This window comes from Plecotus auritus (genome assembly GCF_963455305.1).
Source record: "Plecotus auritus genome assembly, chromosome: 4".
NCBI lineage: Eukaryota > Metazoa > Chordata > Mammalia > Chiroptera > Vespertilionidae > Plecotus > Plecotus auritus.
In genome coordinates this window covers 102,519,331-102,541,538 of record NC_137775.1, presented here as the reverse complement: position 1 = coordinate 102,541,538, position 22,208 = coordinate 102,519,331, and the positions used below count along the sequence as shown (strand labels likewise).

General features: G+C 57.5%; 2 protein-coding genes across 5 annotated transcripts; both read left to right on the top strand.

Annotated features, from left to right (window-relative positions):
• The first annotated feature begins 5,507 nt into the window (after positions 1-5,507).
• Positions 5,508-10,810, top strand: GTF2H4 (general transcription factor IIH subunit 4). 2 transcript variants are annotated; one of them, XM_080666917.1, is made up of 14 exons: positions 5,508-5,725; positions 6,311-6,453; positions 6,688-6,792; positions 7,121-7,252; positions 7,500-7,596; positions 7,680-7,768; positions 7,966-8,077; positions 8,196-8,264; positions 8,468-8,551; positions 8,782-8,914; positions 9,110-9,240; positions 9,845-9,892; positions 10,033-10,111; positions 10,453-10,810. In XM_080666917.1, exons 2-14 carry the CDS (start codon positions 6,314-6,316, stop codon positions 10,623-10,625), a joined length of 1,392 nt encoding a protein of 463 aa, XP_080523043.1. In that variant the 5' UTR covers positions 5,508-5,725; positions 6,311-6,313; the 3' UTR covers positions 10,626-10,810. The 2 variants fall into 2 exon arrangements, with proteins under 2 accessions (XP_080523043.1, XP_080523044.1); XM_080666918.1 differs by having other exon boundaries at positions 5,513-5,725; positions 7,121-7,248.
• Positions 10,811-10,898: 88 nt separating this feature from the next.
• Positions 10,899-21,154, top strand: VARS2 (valyl-tRNA synthetase 2, mitochondrial). Of its 3 annotated transcripts, none has more exons than XM_080666915.1 (30): positions 10,899-11,010; positions 11,385-11,600; positions 11,726-11,807; positions 11,926-12,026; positions 12,281-12,402; positions 12,506-12,572; positions 12,660-12,757; positions 13,528-13,609; positions 13,767-13,886; positions 14,289-14,400; positions 14,926-15,014; positions 15,429-15,519; positions 15,722-15,849; positions 15,950-16,053; positions 16,238-16,319; positions 16,504-16,580; positions 16,667-16,742; positions 16,950-17,055; positions 17,144-17,214; positions 17,324-17,449; positions 17,623-17,727; positions 17,839-17,907; positions 18,030-18,108; positions 18,213-18,340; positions 18,446-18,598; positions 19,304-19,510; positions 20,104-20,215; positions 20,320-20,495; positions 20,624-20,755; positions 20,852-21,154. In XM_080666915.1, the coding sequence occupies exons 2-30, from the start codon at positions 11,406-11,408 to the stop codon at positions 20,945-20,947; spliced, it is 3,186 nt and encodes a 1,061-aa protein (XP_080523041.1). In that variant the 5' UTR covers positions 10,899-11,010; positions 11,385-11,405; the 3' UTR covers positions 20,948-21,154. The 3 variants fall into 3 exon arrangements, with proteins under 3 accessions (XP_080523041.1, XP_080523040.1, XP_080523042.1); XM_080666914.1 differs by having other exon boundaries at positions 16,667-16,745; XM_080666916.1 differs by lacking the exon at positions 10,899-11,010 and adding an exon at positions 11,021-11,203.
• The last annotated feature ends 1,054 nt before the right edge of the window (positions 21,155-22,208 follow it).

Sequence of the window (22,208 nt, the reverse complement as noted above, 5' to 3'; positions counted from 1 at the left end):
CTGGTCAAGTGTGCAAGTCACCCAGTGGGAGTCTTGCTGGAGCCAGAAATAAGAGCCTAAATAGTTTCAGGCTTGGAAGGATGATCAATCACCACCAAGAGAACATTTAAGAGAAAGTTCAAATTTGGTTGGAAAGGGGAAAATCAGTTGCAAGTACTAGCAAGGCAGACCCACCTTGATGGCAGTTCTTGTGAATGAAGACCCCGGGGACATGGTCGCTGTTCACACAGTGAGCCAGCCGGGCGAGGACAGCAGTAGAGACCACGTCAGCTTCGGTTGGACTCATGGGCCCTCGGGGTCCAGGACGCGGCAGAGGAGCCTGCTGAGCCGCAGGTCCGCGCATGCGAGGCAGCGATGGCAGGGCCAGGGCTTAGGAGCCAGAGCCCAGGTGGTGAGGGATGGAGGCCATGCAGCGAGCAAGGGGGTGGGTGGGGGGGGCGGGCAGCCTCTGCGCTCAGAACCTGAAGCTGTAGACCAGCCATTTTCTACTTTTTCATCTCGTGGCACACAAACTAATTGCTAAAATTCGGTGGCACACTAAAGAAATTATATTTTTTGCTAATCTGACCAAAATAGGTGTAATTTTGACTCACACTGGACGGCTATTGTGTTGGATGTCATGTTATTTATTATTTTTGAGAGAGAGAGAGAGAGAGACTGATTGTGGTTCCACTTATCTGCATTCATTGGTTGGTTCTTGCATGTGCCCTGACCCGGGGTTGAATCTGCAACCTCCACGTAACGGACGAAGCTCTAAGCAGCGAGCTACCAGGCCAGGGCCTGATGTTGCCACTCTGTAATCTAAGGGAAAGAGGCCAGTGCCCCTGACTAAGTAGTCAGGTGTCCCATGTCTTAACAATTCTCGCGGCACACGGAGGAAACCGCTGCCCAGACACAACCACAGGAGTTCAGGTGCATGTGTGTCCTCACCCCTTGTTCCCTGACTCAATGGCAGTGGCATCCACTCAGCGCCCAAGCCAGAAATCTGGGCTCACTTACTCTCCCTCACAAACCCAGCCGATCACAAAGCTCTGTTGACATTGCTTCCCAAATTCCCCTTCAACCCGTCCTTCCTCTCCGTCACCCGGCACACACTAAGTCCCTCCTGCCTGGACGCGGACAGAGTCTCACGGGATCCGTGCCTGCTCCTCTCAGGGTTGTTTTCCCCACTGCAGCCAGACTGAACTTGAAAACACATGAATCTGCTCCTTTGTTTCAAACCCTTTAATGCTTCCCATGGACTTTAGAATAAGAACAAAAATCTTCCTGGCCAATGTTGCCCCCCCACCCACCCAGGCTGGGCCCTTCCCCACCCTCTCCCTTGAGCACCGGCCTCTCAGCTCCCCCTGGGCCTCGCACCCTCCTATTGCGTGGCCTTTGTAGCACGCTGTCCCCCACCTGGGACACAGCTCCCCTCTGTCTGCCTGGTAGCGTCTGCTTGTCCCTCAGCAGGTGCCCTGACCTGCCAGAGGTCACGTTCCCTCTTGATGCACAAAGCTACACCACGCTCTTCTTTGTAGCACTTACTACAGGTGTGATTTTAAATGTGTGGTTTTTAAAAAGAATGTATTCATCTCCTATGTGCCATGTACCATATTTTTTACATATTATATCTGATTTAACACTCCCAACAGATGAACTAGCTAAAACTACTGCATTTCACAGGGAAGAAAACGCTGCCAGGTGAAGCCACTTGCCCAAGGTGGCACAGCTGCAAAGGGGGACACAGCTGCAGAGAGCGGTGCTGCTGAGAAGCAGCCTGTGGGCTCCTGGATCTCTGCTCGTTCTTCAGGACACTGCCTGAGGCGACACCGCTCACTCTACATCACAGTGATATGGGATTTCTGGACTGGAACACATGGTGTTCCCCTGGGCAGGATGGCTTCCCCGGATTCTTTGTCCGTCAGAGTCAAAGAATGAATCCACAGACAGAAGGTGGTATAACAAAGGTGGAAATTTATTGAAGAACAAGCACAGACTCCCACGTGGGGAGGGGGAAAGTGTCCCACCGAGTTCCTTTTTCCCCGGTTTATAAAGGGTGCAGTTTTTGTGCCTTGATATCCCCTCTGATTGGCCACTATTCCCCTTTGATTTGGTCACTATAGCAACTCCTGAGCTCAAAGGTTAAACCTCACATGGGACATGTGAGGCCCTCCTTTATTTTGTAAATATAGACCTTTGGCTAGTCCCAGTTCCCTTGTCTTATGGAAATGTAACTTCTGCTGGCTCCCTGCTCCCTTGTCTTATAGAAATGTACTCTTTTGCAGCTCTGTAGCCCTGTGTTTCTTCCACAGGACCCCTTAATTTAAAAAATTCCCTGCACCTGCCTTCTTCACCCCCCCAAATTCCTATTTCAACAGTAAGTTTGGAGCACAGGCTGGATAGCCCTAAATCAGGGAGCTTTCTACAAATCAGCTCCTAGGAGCCCAGGCTGATTTCTTCCTGAAGGCCAGTTCCAGGAACTCAGCCTGCTCAGTTCCTGCCAGGAACATGTGCCCTCGCCCACTGCATCCCTTCGAGCAGGAAACTCCGAGAGAACTGCGATGAGGAGATGGTTATAACACTGGTCAATAGGTAACCACTGCTGAGTACTTGAAACGGGCAAGTGTGACTGAGAACTAAATTTTAAATGTTTTAATTTGAATGGAAACAGCTACAGGTGGCTAGCAGCTCTGTAGCCTCAGAGCTTTCCTTACATGTGACCTGGTCTGCCCAGCTCCACCTTCTCTCTCAAATTAACATGAAGCACATGCCCTAGTTGAGTTTTACTCACACGTGACAGCTTTTACAAAGATGGCATAGGGTGGGCGTGCCATTTTGTAATCTGCTTTTCTCTCCCTCGTGACGGGTTGTGCGGAGCTCCAGGTCACCACTGTGCCTCCTCTCCTAAGTGCTGCCCAGTGTTCTTCATGCTGCAAAGACCCAATCTTACCAGCCAACTCCCAGTGATGGACGCTCGGGCTGTTCCCATTGTTTTCATAACACGACAAACACACTTCCAGAAATATCTTTGCATGTATAACTCTGTACCCAGGTGGTAGAATTTTAGTATGAAACATTCTTAAAGGGGAAGTTGCTAAATTGCCCTTAAAAAAGCATGCCTATATCAACCTTCAATGAAAGTGTATGAGTATGCTCATGCGCTCATGTACCAAGGCTAAACTAACATCGAGGTGGACAATTCTTAATTCTTTTAAATCGGATGTTATTGTTTCTTTGGTTTACTTTTTTTTCTGAATTACAAGTGAAGTTGAGAGGTTTGCCCTTGTATTTCTTCTGTTTCTGCCTGTTATTTCTCTTGTCAATCTTTCCGCTATGTTGTTTCTTTTTCTTATTGCTTTAGAAGAGCTCTTTATTTTTTTGTCCATTTTATCAAATACTTCTTCCCAGACTGTAATTTGTCTTTTAACTTTACTTGGCATTTGCATAAAGAAGCTTTGTTAATTTTGTGGCCTTCTTTGAGGACTTTAAACATTAATTGCTAAAGAAGAAACAACAAAGCAGACATGATGAAGTTACACAGTCAGCCCCTGGTCCTGGGCAAATGCCCTTCAGGTCCCTGCTCCAGTACTTTCCAGCTGCCTGGTCGTGGGCGAATACCAGGTGTACTGGTTAATAATGCGGATTTTTTCCAATAGCTGGAGTTACACATATGTTGATATATATGCGATTTGATATGTATGCTATTTTGTTGTATTGACAGCAAGCTTCAAAACTTCATATGTCAAATTTGCTGAAGGTGTTAACATCATAGATATTTTTACACTTAAGAATGTTGAATTTCGTGTCAAAAAAAGAACATTTGCGGGAAGTTTTAATTCATTATTTTGAAGAAAAAGTTATCTAATACTTTGGGAAGCATATGGTGAACATGCTCCATCTCAAGATACTTGTGAACGCAGTTTAAATGCTTTAAAAGTGATGATTTCGATGTGAAAGACAAAGAATGTCCAGGTCAACTGAAAAAGTTTGAAGACCAACAATTACAAGCATTATTGGATGAAGATGCGTGTCAAACTCAAAAACAACTTGCAGAAAAATTAAACGTTGCTCAGCAAACAATTTCCGATCATTTACAAGCAATGGGAAAAATTTTAAAGAAAGGAAAATGGGTGCCACATCAACTGAACGAAAGACAAATGGAAAACCGAAAAGTCATCAGTAAAATGTTGCTTCAATGGCACGAAAGAAAGTCTTTTTTTGCATCGAATTGTGACTGGCGATGAAAAGTGGATTTATTTTGAGAATCCCAAACGCACAAAATCATGGGTTGATCCAGGTCAACCATCAATATCGACTGCAAGGCCAAATTGCTTCGGAAAGAAGACAATGCTCTGCGTTTGGTGGGATCAGGAAGGAGTGGTGTATTATGAGCGTCTAAAACCAGGTGAAATCATTAATATTAATCATTACCGACAACAAATAATCAATTTGAACCACACTTTGATTGTGAAATGACCAGAATGTGCCAGAAGACATGGCAAAATAATTTTGCTTCATGATGATGCACCATCGCACACTTCAAAACCAGTAAAGTCACATTAAAAGATCTTGCCTGGGAAGTATTAACCCACCGGCTGTATTCACCAGACCTTGCTCCTTCAGATTACCACTTGCTCTGATCAATGGCACATGCACTTTCTGAGCAGCACTTCAAAACGTACGAAGAAGTGGAAAATTGGGTCTCTGAATGGTTTGCCTCAAAACAAGAAAAATTCTATTGGGACGGTATCCACAAATTATCTGAAAGATGGGGAAATGTGTAGCTAGCGATGGACATTACTTTGAATAAAGCACTTTTGATGTTTCTCTTGAAATTATCGTGTTCTCTTCGATTACAAAATCCGCATTATTAACCGGTACACCTAGTAGATCTCACTAGTCTATAAAACGGGAATAATAAAACTGGCCTTATACGAATTTAGGGAAGTGTGTAGTTTTCATCTTGGCTGAAGACGGTCCGTTCCCTTTTCCTGAAGTAGGTTCATAAATCAAATCAGAGGGAGCAATTGAGTTAAACACTGTATTTACTAGAATCTTCTAACTTCACAGGGGCAGGGCGGGGCGGGGGGGTGGGGGAGCGGGAAGCATGGTGGATGTGGCAATTAAGATCTATTACTTAACGTGCCCAGTAAGCGCACTGGATCGTGTTAACAACTCCTAACGCGCGCAAACGCTCTGGAGAACGCAGTATCCCAATTTTACCGGGAGCAACTGAGTCCACGGAACCCAGATTCCTGGATTTTTAAAACTAAGTACCTCACCACCAAGCTGTCTGCGCGCCTCCGCCAGGAAGTCCTCGGGTCGCCTCCCCTACCGGTGGGTTAGACCTGCCCGAGGGGCGGCGAGAGTGGAGAGCGACGCGGAACTAAGTGTCCCTGGCTCGGGTGTCCCGGGCTCTCTTTCCTTGCTGTTTCCCCGCGGTGCCTTTTGGGAGTTGTAGTCAGACGCGCTTCAGCCAGTTTGTTGGGTGGACAAGGGCAAAACTCCAAATCCCAGTACGCCCCGCGGCGGGCGGGTGCAGCGCCTGTTCTTATCGTCCCTACTTTTCCACTCTTTCCCTTCTCTTCTGAATCCTCCACACGGAACCCCTGTCTGTGAAATCCTTCGTCGCTCTCCTTACCCTTTTCTCTAATTTTTAACCGTCCTTCCCCCTATTTCCTGAAGCCAATGCGAGACATTGACTCCGACTAAGCGACGTGCACTAGTTGAGGTCGACAGAGCGGTAAGGGGGCCGGGAGAGGGGATGGCGGAGTGTAGGAGCGTTGAGTGAGAGGGAGGAGTGGGAGAAAAGTGGGAAGTTAGATCGGACGTTGTGGATCAGGTTGAATGGGGTGAAGTAGTCTTGGGGAGGGGGAGGAAAAGGAAAGAGGTAGAATTAGATTTGGGAGACATGGAGGGGAGAGATAGCTTATTGCCATGCCCAGCAAGAGTCGTGGGGCCAAGAAGTAGATGGGAAGGTCTGACAAATGTGGAGCTTATGGCTGCTCTGACCAGGAGAGGTCACTGCTTAGTAAAGACGAGACAAATTACCGAAATACAAAATAATTTTGAAAATATGGGACAATTAACAGTTCTGTTGCTTGGAAATTGAGAGAAGACTGGAGTTGAGGCCAGAAGTGAGGTGAGGAGGCAGGAGAGGAAGAAGTCAGTCAGGTTTGGGAGAAACAAGAGATGAATGACATGGAAAGGGAAATCGGAGAAAAGATGGGTAACGGTGGGGGCCAGTGGATCTGGGACCTGAATGAGAACGGTGAGGGTGACATGGGCACGCACTGTGGGTTGCGTTTCTAACACTTGCATCTCTCAGGTGATGGAGAGCACCCCCTCGAGGGGTGGACTGAACCGAGCACACCTGCAATGCAGGAATCTGCAGGAGTTCCTCGGGGGCCTGAGCCCTGGGGTGTTGGACCGACTGTACGGGCACCCTGCCACCTGTTTAGCTGTCTTCAGGTGAGGAGGTCCTTCATGACAGGGACCATGGTGGGAGATGTAATGGGCCTGCAGACTGGGGTAAGTCATCATGGATAGAAGCTTAATTCTAAGGGGCTTGGAGATTAAAGTGTATCAGGTCAAAACAGATGGTGTTTGTGGGACAGCAAGACTGGTCAGGTTGTGGGGGTGAGAGGCTGAGATGCAGGTGGAGAGCAGTTGCTGATATTAACATTTTGTCTCTGCCCCTTGCAGGGAGCTCCCGTCTTTGGCTAAGAACTGGGTGATGCGGATGCTCTTTCTGGAGCAGCCTTTGCCACAAGCTGCTGTGGCCCTGTGGGTGAAGAAGGAATTCAGCAAGTGAGTTTGCTGCATTTTCAACAGCTAGATTTCCCAAACTGCTGTTCCTTGGAACATTTTCAGGAAATATTAATGGGTACAGCACAAAACTTGTAACTAAATAAATTTGGGAAACTCAGCATGCAGTATTTCCTCTGGGAGAGTTGTGATGTCTATAGCGAGGCTCTGGTAAGTGCTGCAGTACAGAAATTTGCCTTAAGAAGTCTCTGATTTCACCCAGAAACAGTGCTCCAAGGATCACCAGTTCAGAAAAGGTAGGAATGGAGGCCATCCTGGGCCTCCTTTTTTTGTTCTCCATACACCCCCTCACTCTCTGTTTCTGTGTCAGAGCTCAGGAGGAAAGTACAGGGCTACTGAGCGGCCTCCGGATCTGGCACACACAGCTGCTTCCTGGTGGTCTCCAGGGCCTCATCCTGAACCCCGTCTTCCGCCAGAACCTCCGCACTGCCCTTCTGGGTGGGTATGTCCTTCCTGATCTTCCTGAGCCGGGCCAGGGACTCAGATGGTGGAGGCAGAGCTCCTGAGGGCCTCTGGCCCTGAGGGCGCCTCCTTTGGGAGTCCCTTTAGGAATAAGTCGGACCGGATGTGGCTGCACAGCGTGGGGAAGATCTCCCACTCATGGCCCATGGGGACGAGGGTGGAAGGAGGGCAGAGGGTGGGCATGGAACACAGGCAGGGCTCCTTACTCTCGGCCTATCCGGGCATAGGGGCAAGGCCTGGTCTGATGACACAAGTCAGCTGGGACCAGACAAGCATGCCCGAGATGTCCCCTCACTGGATAAGTACGCCGAGGAGCGATGGGAGGTGAGGCCTCGGGACTCTGTGTGTCTCTGCTTGTGCTCCTACTTCCTGCGGGCCCTAGAGGCATCTGCTCTCGCATCCCCCAGGTGGTCCTGCACTTCATGGTGGGCTCCCCCAGTGCAGCTGTCAGCCAGGACTTGGCTCAGCTCCTCAGCCAGGCGGGCCTTATGAAGAGGTGAGGAAGCCAAAGCACAACTGCCCGCTGCGCCTGCCTTTCCTCTGAACTGAGTGTCTGGGGGTTAGGAGTGGAGGGGCTTGACTGAAAGAGTGAGCAGAGTGCGGCCAGAGATAAACCAGAAGACGTGAGAGGACCAGTGGGGATTGTGGCCCTTCTCTGCACGCCTCTCCCATTGTCCCTCTCCCCGTCCCCAGTGCTGAGCCTGGAGAGCCGCCCTGCATCACCTCTGCTGGCTTTCAGTTCCTGTTGCTGGACACCCCCGCCCAGCTCTGGTACTTCATGCTGCAGTACCTGCAGACGGCCCAGGTGAGGGGCGGCTCTTCCCAAGGCCCCCTCCGAGGCTGCTGCCAACAGACTGCTCCCTGACCCTCCTCTCCGTGTCTCCCTCCTGCTCCTCTCTTTGTCTCTGCCCACCCCTCCTTAGAGTCGGGGCATGGACCTGGTGGAGATCCTCTCCTTCCTCTTCCAGCTCAGCTTCTCTACTCTGGGCAAGGTACGCAGGGGCTGGAGCTGGGGGTCTGGGTGGGCGAACTGAAGGGGGAGATGGGAAGGGGAAGTGCGGCTGTGCGGCAGTAGAGTGGAAGATGAGAAGGAACAGAGCACAGCCAGAGGTGGGAAAAGAGAGCGAGTGGGCGGGCGTGGCAGGGGGAGAATGGGAGGTGTTTCGGACCCCAGCTGGCTACCTCTCTTCCCCAGGATTACTCTGTGGAAGGTATGAGTGATTCTCTGTTGAACTTCCTGCAGCATCTGCGTGAATTTGGGCTTGTTTTCCAGAGGAAGGTATGAGCACCCAAATACACGGCTTCTAGGGAAGAGGTGGGTCCATATTGCTGTGGCCTTTAGAAAGGAGTGGGCCTTCGGGAGGCAGCAGGAAGCAGTTGCCAGGACAATACTTGGGTCCCTTGTGAGAGAAGTTGGGGTGGGGCTCTGTGCACTGGGAGGGCTCAGGTGTCTCAGGAAGGAAGGCATGACAGCTGAGGGCCCTTTGCCTTGCCCTCCACCCTTCCCAGAGGAAGTCCCGGCGGTACTACCCCACACGCCTGGCCATCAATCTCTCATCGGGTGTTTCTGGGGCTGGGGGCACTGCACATCAGCCAGGCTTCATTGTCATGGAAACCAATTACCGGTTGTACGCCTACACAGGTGAGGCGACAGGGGCCCTGGGAGAGCAGGTTGGGATGGGAGTGGAGAGGGAAGGAGGCCGGAGGAAGTGTCAGTTTTTTTCAGTTTACCTGACAGTGTACAGTTTTCCGACACTTCCAATTACACATGAGGGCAGGGGGGAGGGAGACTGGGTGTAGGGCAGCCTCCTCATCCTCTCTTCCCATCCCCGGTCAGAGTCGGAGCTGCAGATCGCCCTCATTGCCCTCTTCTCTGAGATGCTCTATCGCTTCCCCAACATGGTGGTGGCGCAGGTCACCCGGGAGAGCGTGCAGCAGGCCATCGCCAGCGGCATTACAGCCCAGCAGGTAGCCCCCCTTGGGGGTGTGGCGGGAAGACGGGGTGCACTGGGCTGTGTGGACTCCTTAGAGAAGGCCAGCACCAGGTCTGTTGCAGCAGGTGGTGTGACTTGCTGCTTGAGCATAGAGCAGGCACGTGAGGAGAAGGTGAGGCTCTAGGCGTGGGAGAGACTGGAGGGATGAGGGCTAGCTCTGGATTTGTGTCTTGGCACCACTACTTCCTAGCTGCATGAACAGGCAAGGTGCTTCGTTTCTGAGCCTCAGTTTCCTTATGTGGGAAATGGGAACCATGAGTTTTCACCTCACTGGGTTGAGGGGAGGAGTCAGTGAGAGAGCAGCAGTAAAACATTGAGCTCAGAGCCTGCCACACATTAAGTGCTGCTATTTTAAAGAAAAACAAAATAAGACTGCAAACGGCAGATGGGATGGCAGACATGACCAGTGGGAACAGCAACTTGGGACAACAGCTGAGCAGGGCATGGGCTGCTGACAGCCATGTGGCCAAGAGTTTGTAAGCAGTAAGTTGGCGTTCCTTTGACATTAGGTGATGGCCTAGGTAGTACTCCTGCCCTCTTATTCAAGCCCTTGATTTCATTCTTCTCTGTTGTTTTAGATCATCCATTTCCTAAGGACAAGGGCCCACCCAGTGATGCTTAAACAGGTACAGACAGGTACCAAGCTGCTGGAGGCTGACAGCCCTGGCACTGGTGATGAAGCGCTGGAAAATCTGGGGGATGCATGGCGGGCTGGGTCCTCTGGAGCAGTGTTCTGGAATCTTACAGCCATCCCCTGGCCCTGCAGACACCTGTGCTGCCGCCCACCATCACAGACCAGATTCGGCTGTGGGAGCTGGAAAGGGACAGACTCCGCTTCACCGAGGGTGAGTGGCTTTGTGGGTTGATTCTTAGCCATTGGCCAGAGGAAGGACAATTCCGTCTTGATGAGCTGAAAAAGCTATCGATGCATTTTATTTTTTTGTCTTGCTGACAAGACACTTTATTTTCAGGTGAGTCTCAAATCTGTGCAATTTGGATTTAGTTAGAAGAGGGAAATTGGGAGGGGTAACCTCTCTGGTTTGGGAAGCGTTATGGGTGTTCTTATTGCACTGTGTTGCCCTCCTGAATATGGTTGGATGAGCCATGGAAGAGACGTGGAGGGCGAGATGGAAATGGTGGGTGGCCTGTGGCCGAGGGGCTCACGGCCTCGCCTCCTCTCCCGCAGGCGTCCTGTATAACCAGTTCCTGTCGCAAGTGGACTTTGAGCTGCTGCTGGCCCATGCGCGGGAGCTGGGCGTGCTGGTGTTCGAGAACGCGGCCAAGCGGCTCATGGTGGTGACGCCTGCGGGGCACGGCGACGTCAAGCGCTTTTGGAAGCGGCAGAAGCACAGCTCCTGAGCGCTGGCGCAGGGCGAGCGCCCCGGGGACTTGGCGGGTGGGGGGTAGAGCGGGGGAGGGGGTTGCACCTGGGGACACCCGCCCCCGCCCCCGCCCCCGCCCCCGCCCCCGCCCCCGCCCCCGCCCCCGCCCCCGCGCGCCCATTGGCCCCTCCCTCTCCGTCAATAAAGTCGTGGAAGTGTTCCTCGCGGCCCGGGCCCTCCCTCTCTGTCGTTCCGCCCCCCCCCCCCCGCACGCCCATTGGCCGGGAGGGACGGGCGGGGCCGCGGCTTCCGCGCATGCGCCCGCCGAGCTCTGACCCCTGCGTAGCGCGGGTCCGGTTCCGGTAGCCCAGTCCTCGGCGTCGCTGCTGCGGGGCGCCCTGGGGTCGCGGCTGGCCCGCCGGGTGAGCACGCGGGGGGCGGGGGGCCTCCGGGCTGGGACGCACGGGGCCGGGACGTGCGGGCGGCGCTGGGCAGGCCGAGGTCGTGGTGACTGGCCGGACTCTTGCTGGCTCTCGGCGCGCCGGTGTCGGCCATCTCCCCGAATCCCCGAGCCCTTCACTTTCCCGCGTGTCAACGGTCACCCCCTCTTCGCACGTGCGTAGGTTGGGGGCCAGAAACTGACCCTCGCCCGGGAGAGCGCTCCTCCTGGCTCTGGGTCTGGTGCTCAGGGCGGGGGCTGTGCGGGGTGGGATGGAGTAACCGCAGTGCTAGTAGGAGGCGGGAGTAAGGCGTGACTTGAGGGGTGTGACCGGCCCGCACCCTGTGTCCTCCTCAGGTGCCTGCCCAAGCCCTCCTGATGCCGCATTTGCCTCTGGCCTCTTTTCGACCATGGGGGCTGAGGCCCTCACGGGCCCTCCACAGGTCCCATCCCCTTTCTACCCAGTCAGAGCCCTATGGGACCCCCACCTCCCGGAGGAACCGCGAAGCCAAACAGAAGCGCCTGCGAGAGAAGCAGGCGGCGCTGGAGGCCGGGTTAGCCGGGGAGAGCAAGGTGGGGTCGCACCGCTTGTCCTTGGGTCCCTGAGAAGACTTGGGAGGGGCTGGCGGGGAGACTGGATCCCAGGTGCCTGGGGTACTTTGGGAACTGCAGCCCCTCCCTCCGGCCCCTCCCCCCAGTCACCCGCAGAATCCAGTAAGGCCTGGACTCCTAAAGAAATAGTGTTGTATGAAATCCCCACGGAACCCGGTGAGAAGAAAGGTAACGAAACGTTCTCTCCCGTTGTCGCCCATAGGGCTGCTGAAATGCAGCCGGAGCTTTGGGAGTTAGGAGCTCTGCTCGCCTCCACTGATGTCTCTCATCTGCCCCACCTCCACAGATGTCTCCCAGCCCCTGCCTGCTGCTTACAGCCCCCGCTACGTGGAGGCGGCCTGGTACCCTTGGTGGGTGCGAGAGGGCTTCTTCAAACCCGAGTATCAGGTCTGTACTGGCGGGGAGTGAACCCCAGGTGCCCGTGAGGTGGGCAGGCTGAGTCTCTGAGGTGGAGCCCACAGCCAATCATTGGAGAGCTTGTCTCTTGCTCCAGGGTCCCCTCGCATCCTCTGGGCAGGTCCCCCACCCTGTAACTTGCAGGACCCTTCCTTCCCGCGATTCTTTATGCCTTGGGGACAGCAGAGGGAGCTGTTCACCCGGGTAAGTTCCAGCCCTCTCTTGCCCTTTGCCTTGGCTCCTAGACCAGGCTGCCCCAGAGCACGGGGGAGACCTTCTCCATGTGCATCCCCCCTCCCAACGTCACCGGGTCCCTGCACATCGGGCATGCACTGACGGTGGCCATCCAGGACGCTCTTGTGCGCTGGTGAGGGGAAGGGGGCCGCTGGAGTTTCTGGAGGAGAAGGGAGGGGGAGGGGGAGGATGAATGTGTAAGCTCAGGGCTTCCTGTGTGCATGTTCCTGTTGCAGGCACCGGATGCGTGGGGATTGCGTGCTGTGGGTCCCTGGCTCAGATCATGCAGGGATTGCTACCCAAGTATGTCTTTTGCCACTGTTTCCTTTTCTCGGGTGCAAGAGAGCTCTCCCCCGAAGACCCCGATTCACTGTCTGCCTCATCTCCTAGACTGTGGTGGAGAAGCAGCTGTGGAAGGAGCGGGGGGTGAGGAGACACGAGCTGGGCCGGGAAGACTTCCTCCTGGAGGTGTGGAAGTGGAAGGAGGAGTGAGTGCCAGGCGCGGACATCGAGATCATGGGTTTGGGACCTTGCTTCCCAGCCTCTCTCCCAGCTTGTGGTTGCTCTTCCCATCCCCCTCACTTCCCTAACTTCCAGAGACTTGAGCGCTGGAGCCTTTTAGCATTTGGTGGGGTCTCCAAGCTGTGTGTCTGTGTGTGACACAGTAAGATGTGTTTATTGATGTATGTGTATGTGTGTACACTCACACTCGCCCCTTGGCCCCATTTTCCTGCCTAGATTTTATCATCCCTCCTCACCCACAGCCACCTTCCCTCTGCTTGACCCTGCCCTCGTTTCCCCAGGTCGGCTAGCACATGCCATCTTTTCTGCAAAGCTACTCTGGGTTTCCCACAAGTTGGCTGCCCTGTTATAGAACTTCGAGCTTTTAAAGTATATATGTATTTTTATTAATTTCAGAAAGGAAGAGAGAGAGGGGTAAAAACATAAATGAAGAGAGAGAACCATTGGTCGGCTGCCTCTTGCACACCCCACACTGAGGATCAAGCCTGCAACCTGGGCATGTGCCCTGACTGGGGATCGAACCGTGACCTCCTGGTTCATAGGTCAACACTCAACCGCTGAGCCACGCTGGCCAGGCTCTGCTTTTTTTAATGTTATAGAAGGGTCCATACTGTCTACATTAGCTTCCAGAGGCTGGGCCATGCTCCCTCCTCCCAGCCCCCAGCGTGGCTGGGTGTCCCTGGGCCTGGTCGTTGGTGCTCGGGGCATGCTTGCTGACAAACCTCTCTGGACACAGGAAACGGGGAGAGATCTGCGGGCAGCTCCGAGCTCTGGGGGCCTCCCTGGACTGGGACCGGGAGTGCTTCACTATGGACGCAGTGAGTGTGCCCGGCCTGGTCCTGTGGGGTCGGGAGGGGTTTAGAAGTCGCGAGGAGGTGGGTGGTGGTGTATCGGTAGCAGGATGGGAGTGCCGGGCCCTGAACGGGGCGGCGGGCTGAGAAGGGGCTGTTGGGTGTGGACACTTGGTCATCCTAGGGCTCCTCGGTGGCTGTGACGGAAGCTTTTGTGCGACTCCACAAGGCAGGGTTGTTGTACCGCAGCCGGCAGCTTGTCAACTGGTCGTGCGCTTTGAGGTCAGCCATCTCGGATGTTGAGGTGAGGCAGGGGAAGAGAAGCGGCTGCGGGGGAGTGCATGACGGGTGAAAGCCCAGAGTCTGGAGCCAGACCGCCCGACTCAGTCCAAGTCCTGCCGCCGCCGGCTCTGAGCCTCGGTTTTTGCAATCTGAACATCAGGGCTGATGGGAAGCCCTGGGTGTTGTGAGGATGAAGGGAGGCCTCCTGGGGGAGGGGTCAGCACAGCACTTGTGTGGCTGTGCTCACTGTCCACTGCAGCTGCCCTGCGCAGCGCTAGGTGAGGGCACTGAAGGCGGCACCCTCCCTCTGAGGCTTCAGCAGGTGCGCTGCAGGGGGCTGGGCGGGTGGGGGAGTGGGGGTGGTAGGCCTGGGTGTGAGCCTTCCATGGGGCTGCTCTCAGACCCTGCTTCATCCACCCTCTAGGTGGAGCGCCGGTCCCTGCCTGGCCCCACAGAGCTCTGGCTGCCTGGCTGCCCCACCTCTGTGACTTTCGGCCTCCTCATCTCGGTGGCCTTCCCCGTGGATGGAGAGCCTGGTGAGGCCACCCACTCACCTCTGCTTCCCTGTTTCTCGAGCCCATGTGGGCCTGGTGCGGGGGGCGGGGGGTGAGGAACCTGGCAATGTTTGTGTTCTGTGGGCATTTAGCCTGGCTCCTGGGCCCTGGGAGCTCAGAGTAATTCTGCAGGAGGCTGTCCCCGGGGGAGACAGGTCAGTTCTGGAGTGGGGTGTGGACAGGAGGTGCTTTCGGTTCCAGGCGGGGCTGGTAGATAAGCTGGAGTGTCAGAGGGTGTTTGTGGTGGGATGCGTGCAGCGTTTGTGATTGGGGCCCGACTGTCCCCGGGTCCCCTGGGCCCCGTGCCTTCCCGAATGCCATCCCCGTTTCTGCCAGGGATTCCAGGCACCAGCCTCTGTCTCAGGCTCCTAGACCTGGTCCTCATGTCTCGTTATTTCAACCTTGACTGCTCCTGCCCCTCCCTTTCCCAGTCCTCCTGCCTTTAGCTATGTTTGGGGTGAGGGTGAGAATGACCACTAGCTGGACGTGCTTGAATTTTACCCTCAGACGCAGAGGTCGTGGTAGGGACCACGAGACCAGAGACATTGCCTGGAGACGTGGCAGTGGCTGTTCATCCCGATGATGCCCGATACACAGTAATGCCCTGCCTTGCCTGCCCCAGCCATCCTGCCCACAGCTTCCTTTCCCCTCCTTCCCCATGGCGGTGCCTGCTCTCCAGCTTCCCCCGGCTCAGCCCTCCAGGGGCTCTGAGGCTGCCGGTCTCTTCTCAATGTCGCGCTTTTCCTCTAGTTGGGGTTGACCAGGTCTGGCGGGGCAGATCCGCACTGCTTGTCCACGCGCCTACCTCGAGGGAGGTGGAGGAGCCAGAGGCTGTGTTGGCCCCTTGGCCGGCAGAGCCTCCAGTAGTCACCCCCCAGCCCCTTGAGGAAATGTTAGCTGACCCCTCTGGCTCTTTACTTGGTCCTCCCCCTCTTATCCTCAGGGCTCTCCCACTTGCCCAGGCCTTTTTGCCCACAGGCGCCTGTCCTTGCCCCTCTCCCTCCCTGCAGCATCTACATGGGCGACACCTTCGTCACCCCTTGACAGGGCAGCTTCTCCCCCTCATCACAGACTCTGCTGTCCAGCCGCACGTGGGCACGGGTGAGTGCTGTCGGGAGGAGGGAAGCCAGGTGTGGGGAGTGGGGACCGGAAGGAGGAGGAAAGGAGGGGAACCCGCATGGAGTAGTCTGGGTGGTGGGGTAACAAAGGGGAGGCACAGAGAGAAGGGAGGGCTGGGAGGCATGGGCCATGATGGAAGCCTACGTCTGGTCGGCCTCTGTGCTCACGGGCTCTCCTCCCCCAGGGGCAGTGAAGGTGACTCCAGCGCACAGCCCTGCTGACGCTGAGCTGGGGGCCCGCCATGGCCTGCGCCCCCTGAATGTCATTGCAGAGGATGGGACCATGGCCCCCGCCTGTGGGGACTGGCTGCAGGTGGGACCGGCCTACTGTTCCTCATCCTGTGGGGGCACCCCTGCCCCCCCCTTCTCCTTTCTTTGGAGGCCTTGAAGCTTTACTGCTGCACCTTTTCCAGGGTCTCCACCGCTTCGTGGCCCGGGAGAAGATCCTGTCCTCGCTGAGGGAGCGGGGCCTGTTCCGGGGCCTCCAGAGCCACCCCATGGTGCTGCCCCTTTGCAGGTGACCCACCCTAACGTCTTCACCTCAGGCTCCCCGGGAGGGCGTGGGGCTCTCGGGCTGGAATGCAGGTCGCGTCAGTGTCACTGGCTGCTATGACCTCAGGGCGCGGGCCTGGCACCTTGTGGGCCCCGGAGCCCAGGGGAGAGGCCAGGGGTGGGCCAGGGCTCAGCCATCTCCCTTTCAGCCGCTCCGGGGACGTGGTGGAGTACCTGCTGAAGAGCCAGTGGTTCGTCCGCTGCCAGGAGATGGCGGAGCGCGCGGTGCAGGTGAGGAAGGACGCCGGGCGATGCAGAATCAGGACGCTGTGGGCAGGGAGGCGACGTGGTCCAGAGGGCTGGCTCGTGTCCTCACTCAAGCCCAGAATCTTCTCAGGAGGTTTGGGAGGTCCTTTTGAGCTCGAGAAGCAGAGGGTGGGGCGGGGCAGGAGCACTGTTGAAACGTCTCCTGCAGGCTGTGGAGTCGGGGGCCCTGGAGCTGAGCCCATCCTTCCACCAGAAGACCTGGCAGCTCTGGTTCTCCCGCACTGAGTAAGAGGGGCTCTGGGGGGTGGGCGGTGGTGGGGGGGGTGGCACTGCTCCCGCTGAGAAGCCACTCTCCTCTGGCTCTGTGGCAGGGACTGGTGCGTCTCCCGGCAGCTGTGGTGGGGCCATCAGATTCCAGCCTACCTGCTCGTGGGGGAGCCCGGGAAGGTGGTAGGAGGCAGAGCGGGCGGGCGGTGCGGGGCTTAGCCCGGAGTCCCAGGCCTGCGGGTGCTCAGGCCATCTCTCCCATGGTCCAGCCTCAGTCCTGTGACCTCCCTGCGCTGGCTCCCGGCCTTCATCTCCCTGCGGAGGCCCTGGGAGACCCAGAGACAGGCTTCCCACCTGCGGCAGCTCCTCACGCGCCTCGTTCTGCAGGGCTACAGGGAGGACTGCTGGGTGGTCGGGCGGACAGAGGCTGAGGCCAGGGAGGCGGCTGCAGAGCTGACAGGGAGGCCATGTGCCGAGCTGACCCTGGAGCGCGGTGAGGGCTGGGCCTGCAGGGCTGGGGTGGAGGAAGCTGGCGGGGAGGCTGAGGGCCTGGAAGCTGAGGTTCTGGTTCTGTTTCGCAGACCCCGATGTCCTGGACACGTGGTTCTCTTCAGCTCTTTTCCCCTTTTCTTCCCTGGGCTGGCCGCAGCAGGTGAGGCCCTGGCGAGCCACAGGGGGAAGGTGGAGGTGAAGGACACGTGTGGGCCCGAGTCTTGAGGAGATGGCACCAGGGCCTCTTCCCGCTTGTCTTTTCCTCCCAGACCCCAGACCTCACTCGCTTCTACCCCCTGTCACTTCTGGAGACAGGCAGTGACCTCCTGCTGTTCTGGGTGGGCCGCATGGTCATGTTGGGGACCCAGCTCACGGGGCAGCTCCCCTTCAGCAAGGTAATGCCCTGTCGTGCCCTGTCCCTCGGTAGCTCGTGTCCCCAACCTTGTCCTCGCTCTAACCCCTGCCTTGGTGGTCTCCCCTCCCGATTCCCTCCCCATCCTCAACCCTAAAGCCCACGGGGCCTTGGGAAGGCTCTCCAGGCCGCCCTCTGCCACCCTCCCGCCCCCAGGTGCTTCTGCACTCCATGGTTCGGGACAGGCAGGGCCGGAAGATGAGCAAGTCCCTGGGGAATGTGCTGGACCCACGGGACATCATCCGAGGGGCGGAGCTGCAGGTAGTATGAGAGCTGGGCAGGGCTGGGGTTTGTGGGGGGAAGAGCCAGTTGGGTGGGACCCTTGTAGGGGTGGGTCTTGTACTGAGGCCAGCGAATACTCACCTGTCCCAGGTGCTGCAGGAGAAGCTGAGGGATGGGAACTTGGACCCCACAGAGCTGGCGATCGCAGCTGCAGCGCAGGTGTGTCCCCGGTGTCTGCCCCATCTGGCTTCTAGCTCACAGCCACTGGCTTTCTCTGTGACCCAGGATCCTGGCCCTGCAGCCTCAATAGCATCTGCCACCCCTTCTCCCTCTGGTTGCAGATTAAGGACTTCCCTCATGGGATCCCTGAGTGTGGGACAGATGCCCTGCGCTTCGCTCTTTGCTCCCATGGGGCCCTGGGTAAGCCGGGCAAGGTGTTGGGGTCACGAAGAGGGGCTGACAGGGCTGAGGACGCCCTGTGCCAGCGCTGCCTGCCTGCATGCGCTCTCCTCTCTCCCTCCCAGCGGGGGACCTGCACCTGTCTGTCTCTGAGATCCTGAGCTCCCGCCATTTCTGCAACAAGGTCTGGAACGCCCTGCGCTTTATCTTCAGCGTCCTAGGGGAGAACTTCACGCCGCAGCCTGCAGAGGAGGTAAGAGAGAGAGGTGCCAGGCAGTGGGGTTGTCTGCTGTCTGAGGAAAGGGAGGGGCATGAGAGTCAAGCCCTCCTGTGACCTGCAGCCCCCTTCTGCGTGCAGCTGTGCCCCGCGTCCCCCATGGACGCCTGGATCCTGAGCCGCCTGGCCCACACCACCCGGGAGTGCGAGCGCAGCTTCCTCACCTGGGAGCTGCCCCTCGCCACCCACGCCTTGCACCACTTCTGGCTCCACAGCCTCTGTGACGTCTACCTGGTGAGGGGCTGGCCGGGCGCGCGCTTTCCTGCAGGCGCCCCTCGTGCCCTGAGAGCGCGCGGCCCCTGGCAGAGCTCTCAGCTGGGGTCCCCATGGCCCCTTTTGTTAGGGCAGGAAGACGATGAGCCAGGGAACCCTGACTCCCTTCCCAGGGCTGGCTGAGCCCTGCCCTGCCTGTCACCTGGGCTCGAGAGGCACCAGACGGGGAGGCGGGGAGGCTTCTGAAGCAGCCCGACAGGCAGTCCCGGAGGTGGAGGAAGCTTCTTCCTCAGCCTCTGACTTGGTTCAGGCCGGGCAGCTGGGCACTGGGCTGGCCGGGGAGGAAACACCATGGTCTGCACCCAGGTTCTCACAGCTAATGCCGCGGGAGGGCCAGCAGGTGCCCCCGTGTCCCCTGCCCCAGCGTGGGCTCCCCAGGCGGTGGGTGGTAGAAATGGTCACTGCTTGTCCCCGGGATGCCGCTAGCTCAGGACTGCTGCTCGGGATGCTGCTTCTCAGTCTTTTAAAAAACACTGTGTCTCCTTGATGAGCAGAAAACTCAATACTTTTCTTTCTAAATTACACAACCTTCCTGCAGTTCGATTACCCACCTACCTCTGAGAATTCTGCCTGGGGTTCCCCTCCTTATGGGACAGCCAATGCTTTACCCGCAGTCCTGGCTATGGGCCGCCAGGGTGTGGCATGACCCGCAGGCTTCCTCCCTAGGAGGCCGTGAAGCCCCGGCTGTCGCACGGCCCCCGCCCGCCTGGGCCGCCTCAGGTGCTGTTCTGCTGTGCGGACGTCGGTCTCCGCCTGCTGGCCCCGTTCATGCCCTTCCTGGCTGAGGAGCTCTGGCAGAGGCTGCCCTCCGGGCCGGGCAGTCCCCGCGCCCCCAGCATCTCTGTTGCCCCCTATCCCAGTGCCCAAAGCCTGGTGAGTCACACATCCCTGGGGTGGCCTGCGGGGTGGGGGGTCTTCTGAAGGGGTTAGCTGTGGGTCACTAATAGCTGGCACTTCACTGCGGAGGCTTTGGAGTTCTGCAGTGCCTCGGGGAGCCCTGTTAGCACCGTGGGCAAGAGCAACCGTGCCTCAGTTTCCGTCGTTAAACCGGAACGGTAGCAGGCAGGGCCATGCTGTGATGAGGGTGGATGCTAGTAACAGGATGTCCCGAAGTCTCAGTGCAGTTTTAAGCTTTAATAACCTGCAAAGGATGAATGCCGCAAACTTACCCAAAAATCATTTTCATGCTTAACTGCGTTTTTAAATGATGTGTTTTGTGAATTACGTGGTTTTGTGAGTTTTGAATAATACGTTTTAAATGCCTTATTTTTGGTTGGTTGGTATCGTCAGTCAGAGCGACTGACAGACATCAGCCTCTGATCATCTAAGATCGTAGATGGCGCCCAGGTTTCGCGGGTGACATCCCTGAGGCGGTGCAGAGGCGGGGGCGGGCCAGCAAAGTATAGCCAGGAACGTTGGCAGGTCCCAGGAGCCTGCTGCTCAGCGCTGGTCTGTCCCGCCTGCAGGAGCGCTGGCACCGCCCCGAGCTGGAGCAGCGCTTTTCCCGGGTCCAGGAGGCCGTGCAGGCGCTGAGGGCTCTCCGGGCCACATACCAGCTCACCAAGGCCCGGCCCCGAGGTGAGGCGTGGCCTGGACTTCCAGTGCCTATGGGAGAAGCAGCGGCGGGCGGGGCAGGGGGTGCTTGGGGCAGGCCTTGACCCTTACTGGCCCCTTTTCCCCAGTGCTGCTGCAGAGCTCAGAGCCTGGAGAGTGGGGTGTCTTCGAGGCCTTCCTGGAGCCGCTGGGCACCCTGGGCCGCTGTGGGGCTGTGGGCCTCTTGCCTGCAGGTGCAGCCGCCCCCTCCGGCTGGGCCCAGGCCCCACTCAGTGACAGCGCTCAGGTCCACATGGAGCTGCAGGTGCCAGAGGAGCTGGGAGCTGGGAGGGTCAGAAGGGCTGTGGGGCAGCGGGCAGGGCGTGTTCTGAAGTGAGGAGGGTCTTCATGTGAGAGGCGCAGGGCAGCCACGATGCCTCTGTCCTCCCGCAGGGCCTGGTGGACCCGCAGGCCCATCTGCCTCTGCTGGCCGCCCGAAGGCACAAGTTGCAGAAGCAGCTGGACAGCCTCGTGGCCCGGACCCCGTCAGAGGGAGAGGCCGAGGCTCGGCGGCGGCAGCAGAGGGTGAGGCTAGGAGGCTGCCAGGGAGCCCGCCCCGCAAGGGAGGGTGGAGGGAGGGTGGGCCTCCTGCCAGATCCTTACTGCTTCTCGCCCGTCCAGCTTTCTTCCCTCCACCTGGAATTGTCGAAACTGGACCAGGCGGCCTCTCACCTCAGGCAGCTGTTGGCTGCGTCTCCCAGCCCCAGGGAACCGTGAGCCCTCGCACCTGGCGCTTCTCAGACCTGCCTGTGAGGACAGACTGATCCTGCAGCTGTTGGCCAGGGGACTCAGAAACCACACGGTGCCCCTCGCTCCCGGGAGCAGACCAGCGTGGCCGCTCAGTGCGCGCTCCTGCCCGCTGCCTGTGCAGCCCCTGGAAGCTCTGGCACGAGGAGGTGCAGATACACTCAGTCTCAAACGCGTCTGCCTGTGGTTCTTTGTCCCTCTTCCCCCAGTGATAACTCTAGCCTTTCACTTGTTCCCGAGATTCTTGCCTGGGAAAGGAGGGCTGCCTCTGCCTCGGGCCGCCGTGGGAGTGGGTGCTGGGGGGGGCCGCCGTGGGAGTGGGTGCTGGGGGGGTGGCTGCCGTGGGAGTGGGTGCTGGGGGGGCCGCTGTGGGAGTGGGTGCTGGGGGGGCTGTCGTGGGAGTGGGTGCTGGGGGGGGCCGCCGTGGGAGTGGGTGCTGGGGGGGCTGCTGTGGGAGTGGGTGCTGGGGGGGTGGCTGTCGTGGGAGTGGGTGCTGGGGGGGGCCGCCGTGGGAATGGGTGCTGGGGGGGCCGCCGTGGGAGTGGGTGCTGGGGGGGCTGCCTCGCTGAAGGAAAGCAGAGCTTTCTTGTGGCTGGCACAGTGACCCGGGTCACCTACTGCCCGGGCTTGCTGACAGTGCCTGGCTTCTCCTGGCCTGCCCTTCCCCACGTGCTTGCTCCTCTGGGTTGGGGATGAGAGGAGCAGGGACTTCTTCTAGGCCAGAGGGGCTGCCGGGAGTGCTCCCCACTCTGCTGAGATGCATGCAGGGACACTGCCCAGCCCTGACGGGCGCACAGGTGCGCAGATGCCCACCGCCCACCCAGTTGCTGTCTCGTCACAGTGGCATTCAGGGCCTGGCCCTTCCAGGCCCAGTTCCATGGTGGCCACTCGCAGCTGGGCCCACCCTGGTGCTGCTGAATCCTGAGACCTCAGAGGTGGGGGCATTCTCTCCATTTCTGAGATGAAGAAATGTGCTCAGAGAATAAAAGGAGCTTGTGAAACAAGTATCACCTGGGATTTAGCCCAATGACTTACATGCGAGTTCTTTCTGATGCTGTAACCAAGCTTCATGCACATGGTGGCTCTGCGCTGGTGAACGCTCCTCCTCCGCTCTACACTTGCTAACTAGATCTCACATCTGCCCAGTCCCACCAGCACATCCACATCCCACCCAGAGCGAGAGGAAGCAGTGGGCAGCTTCCTTTTCTCGTCCCCAAGTTCACCAGGTTTT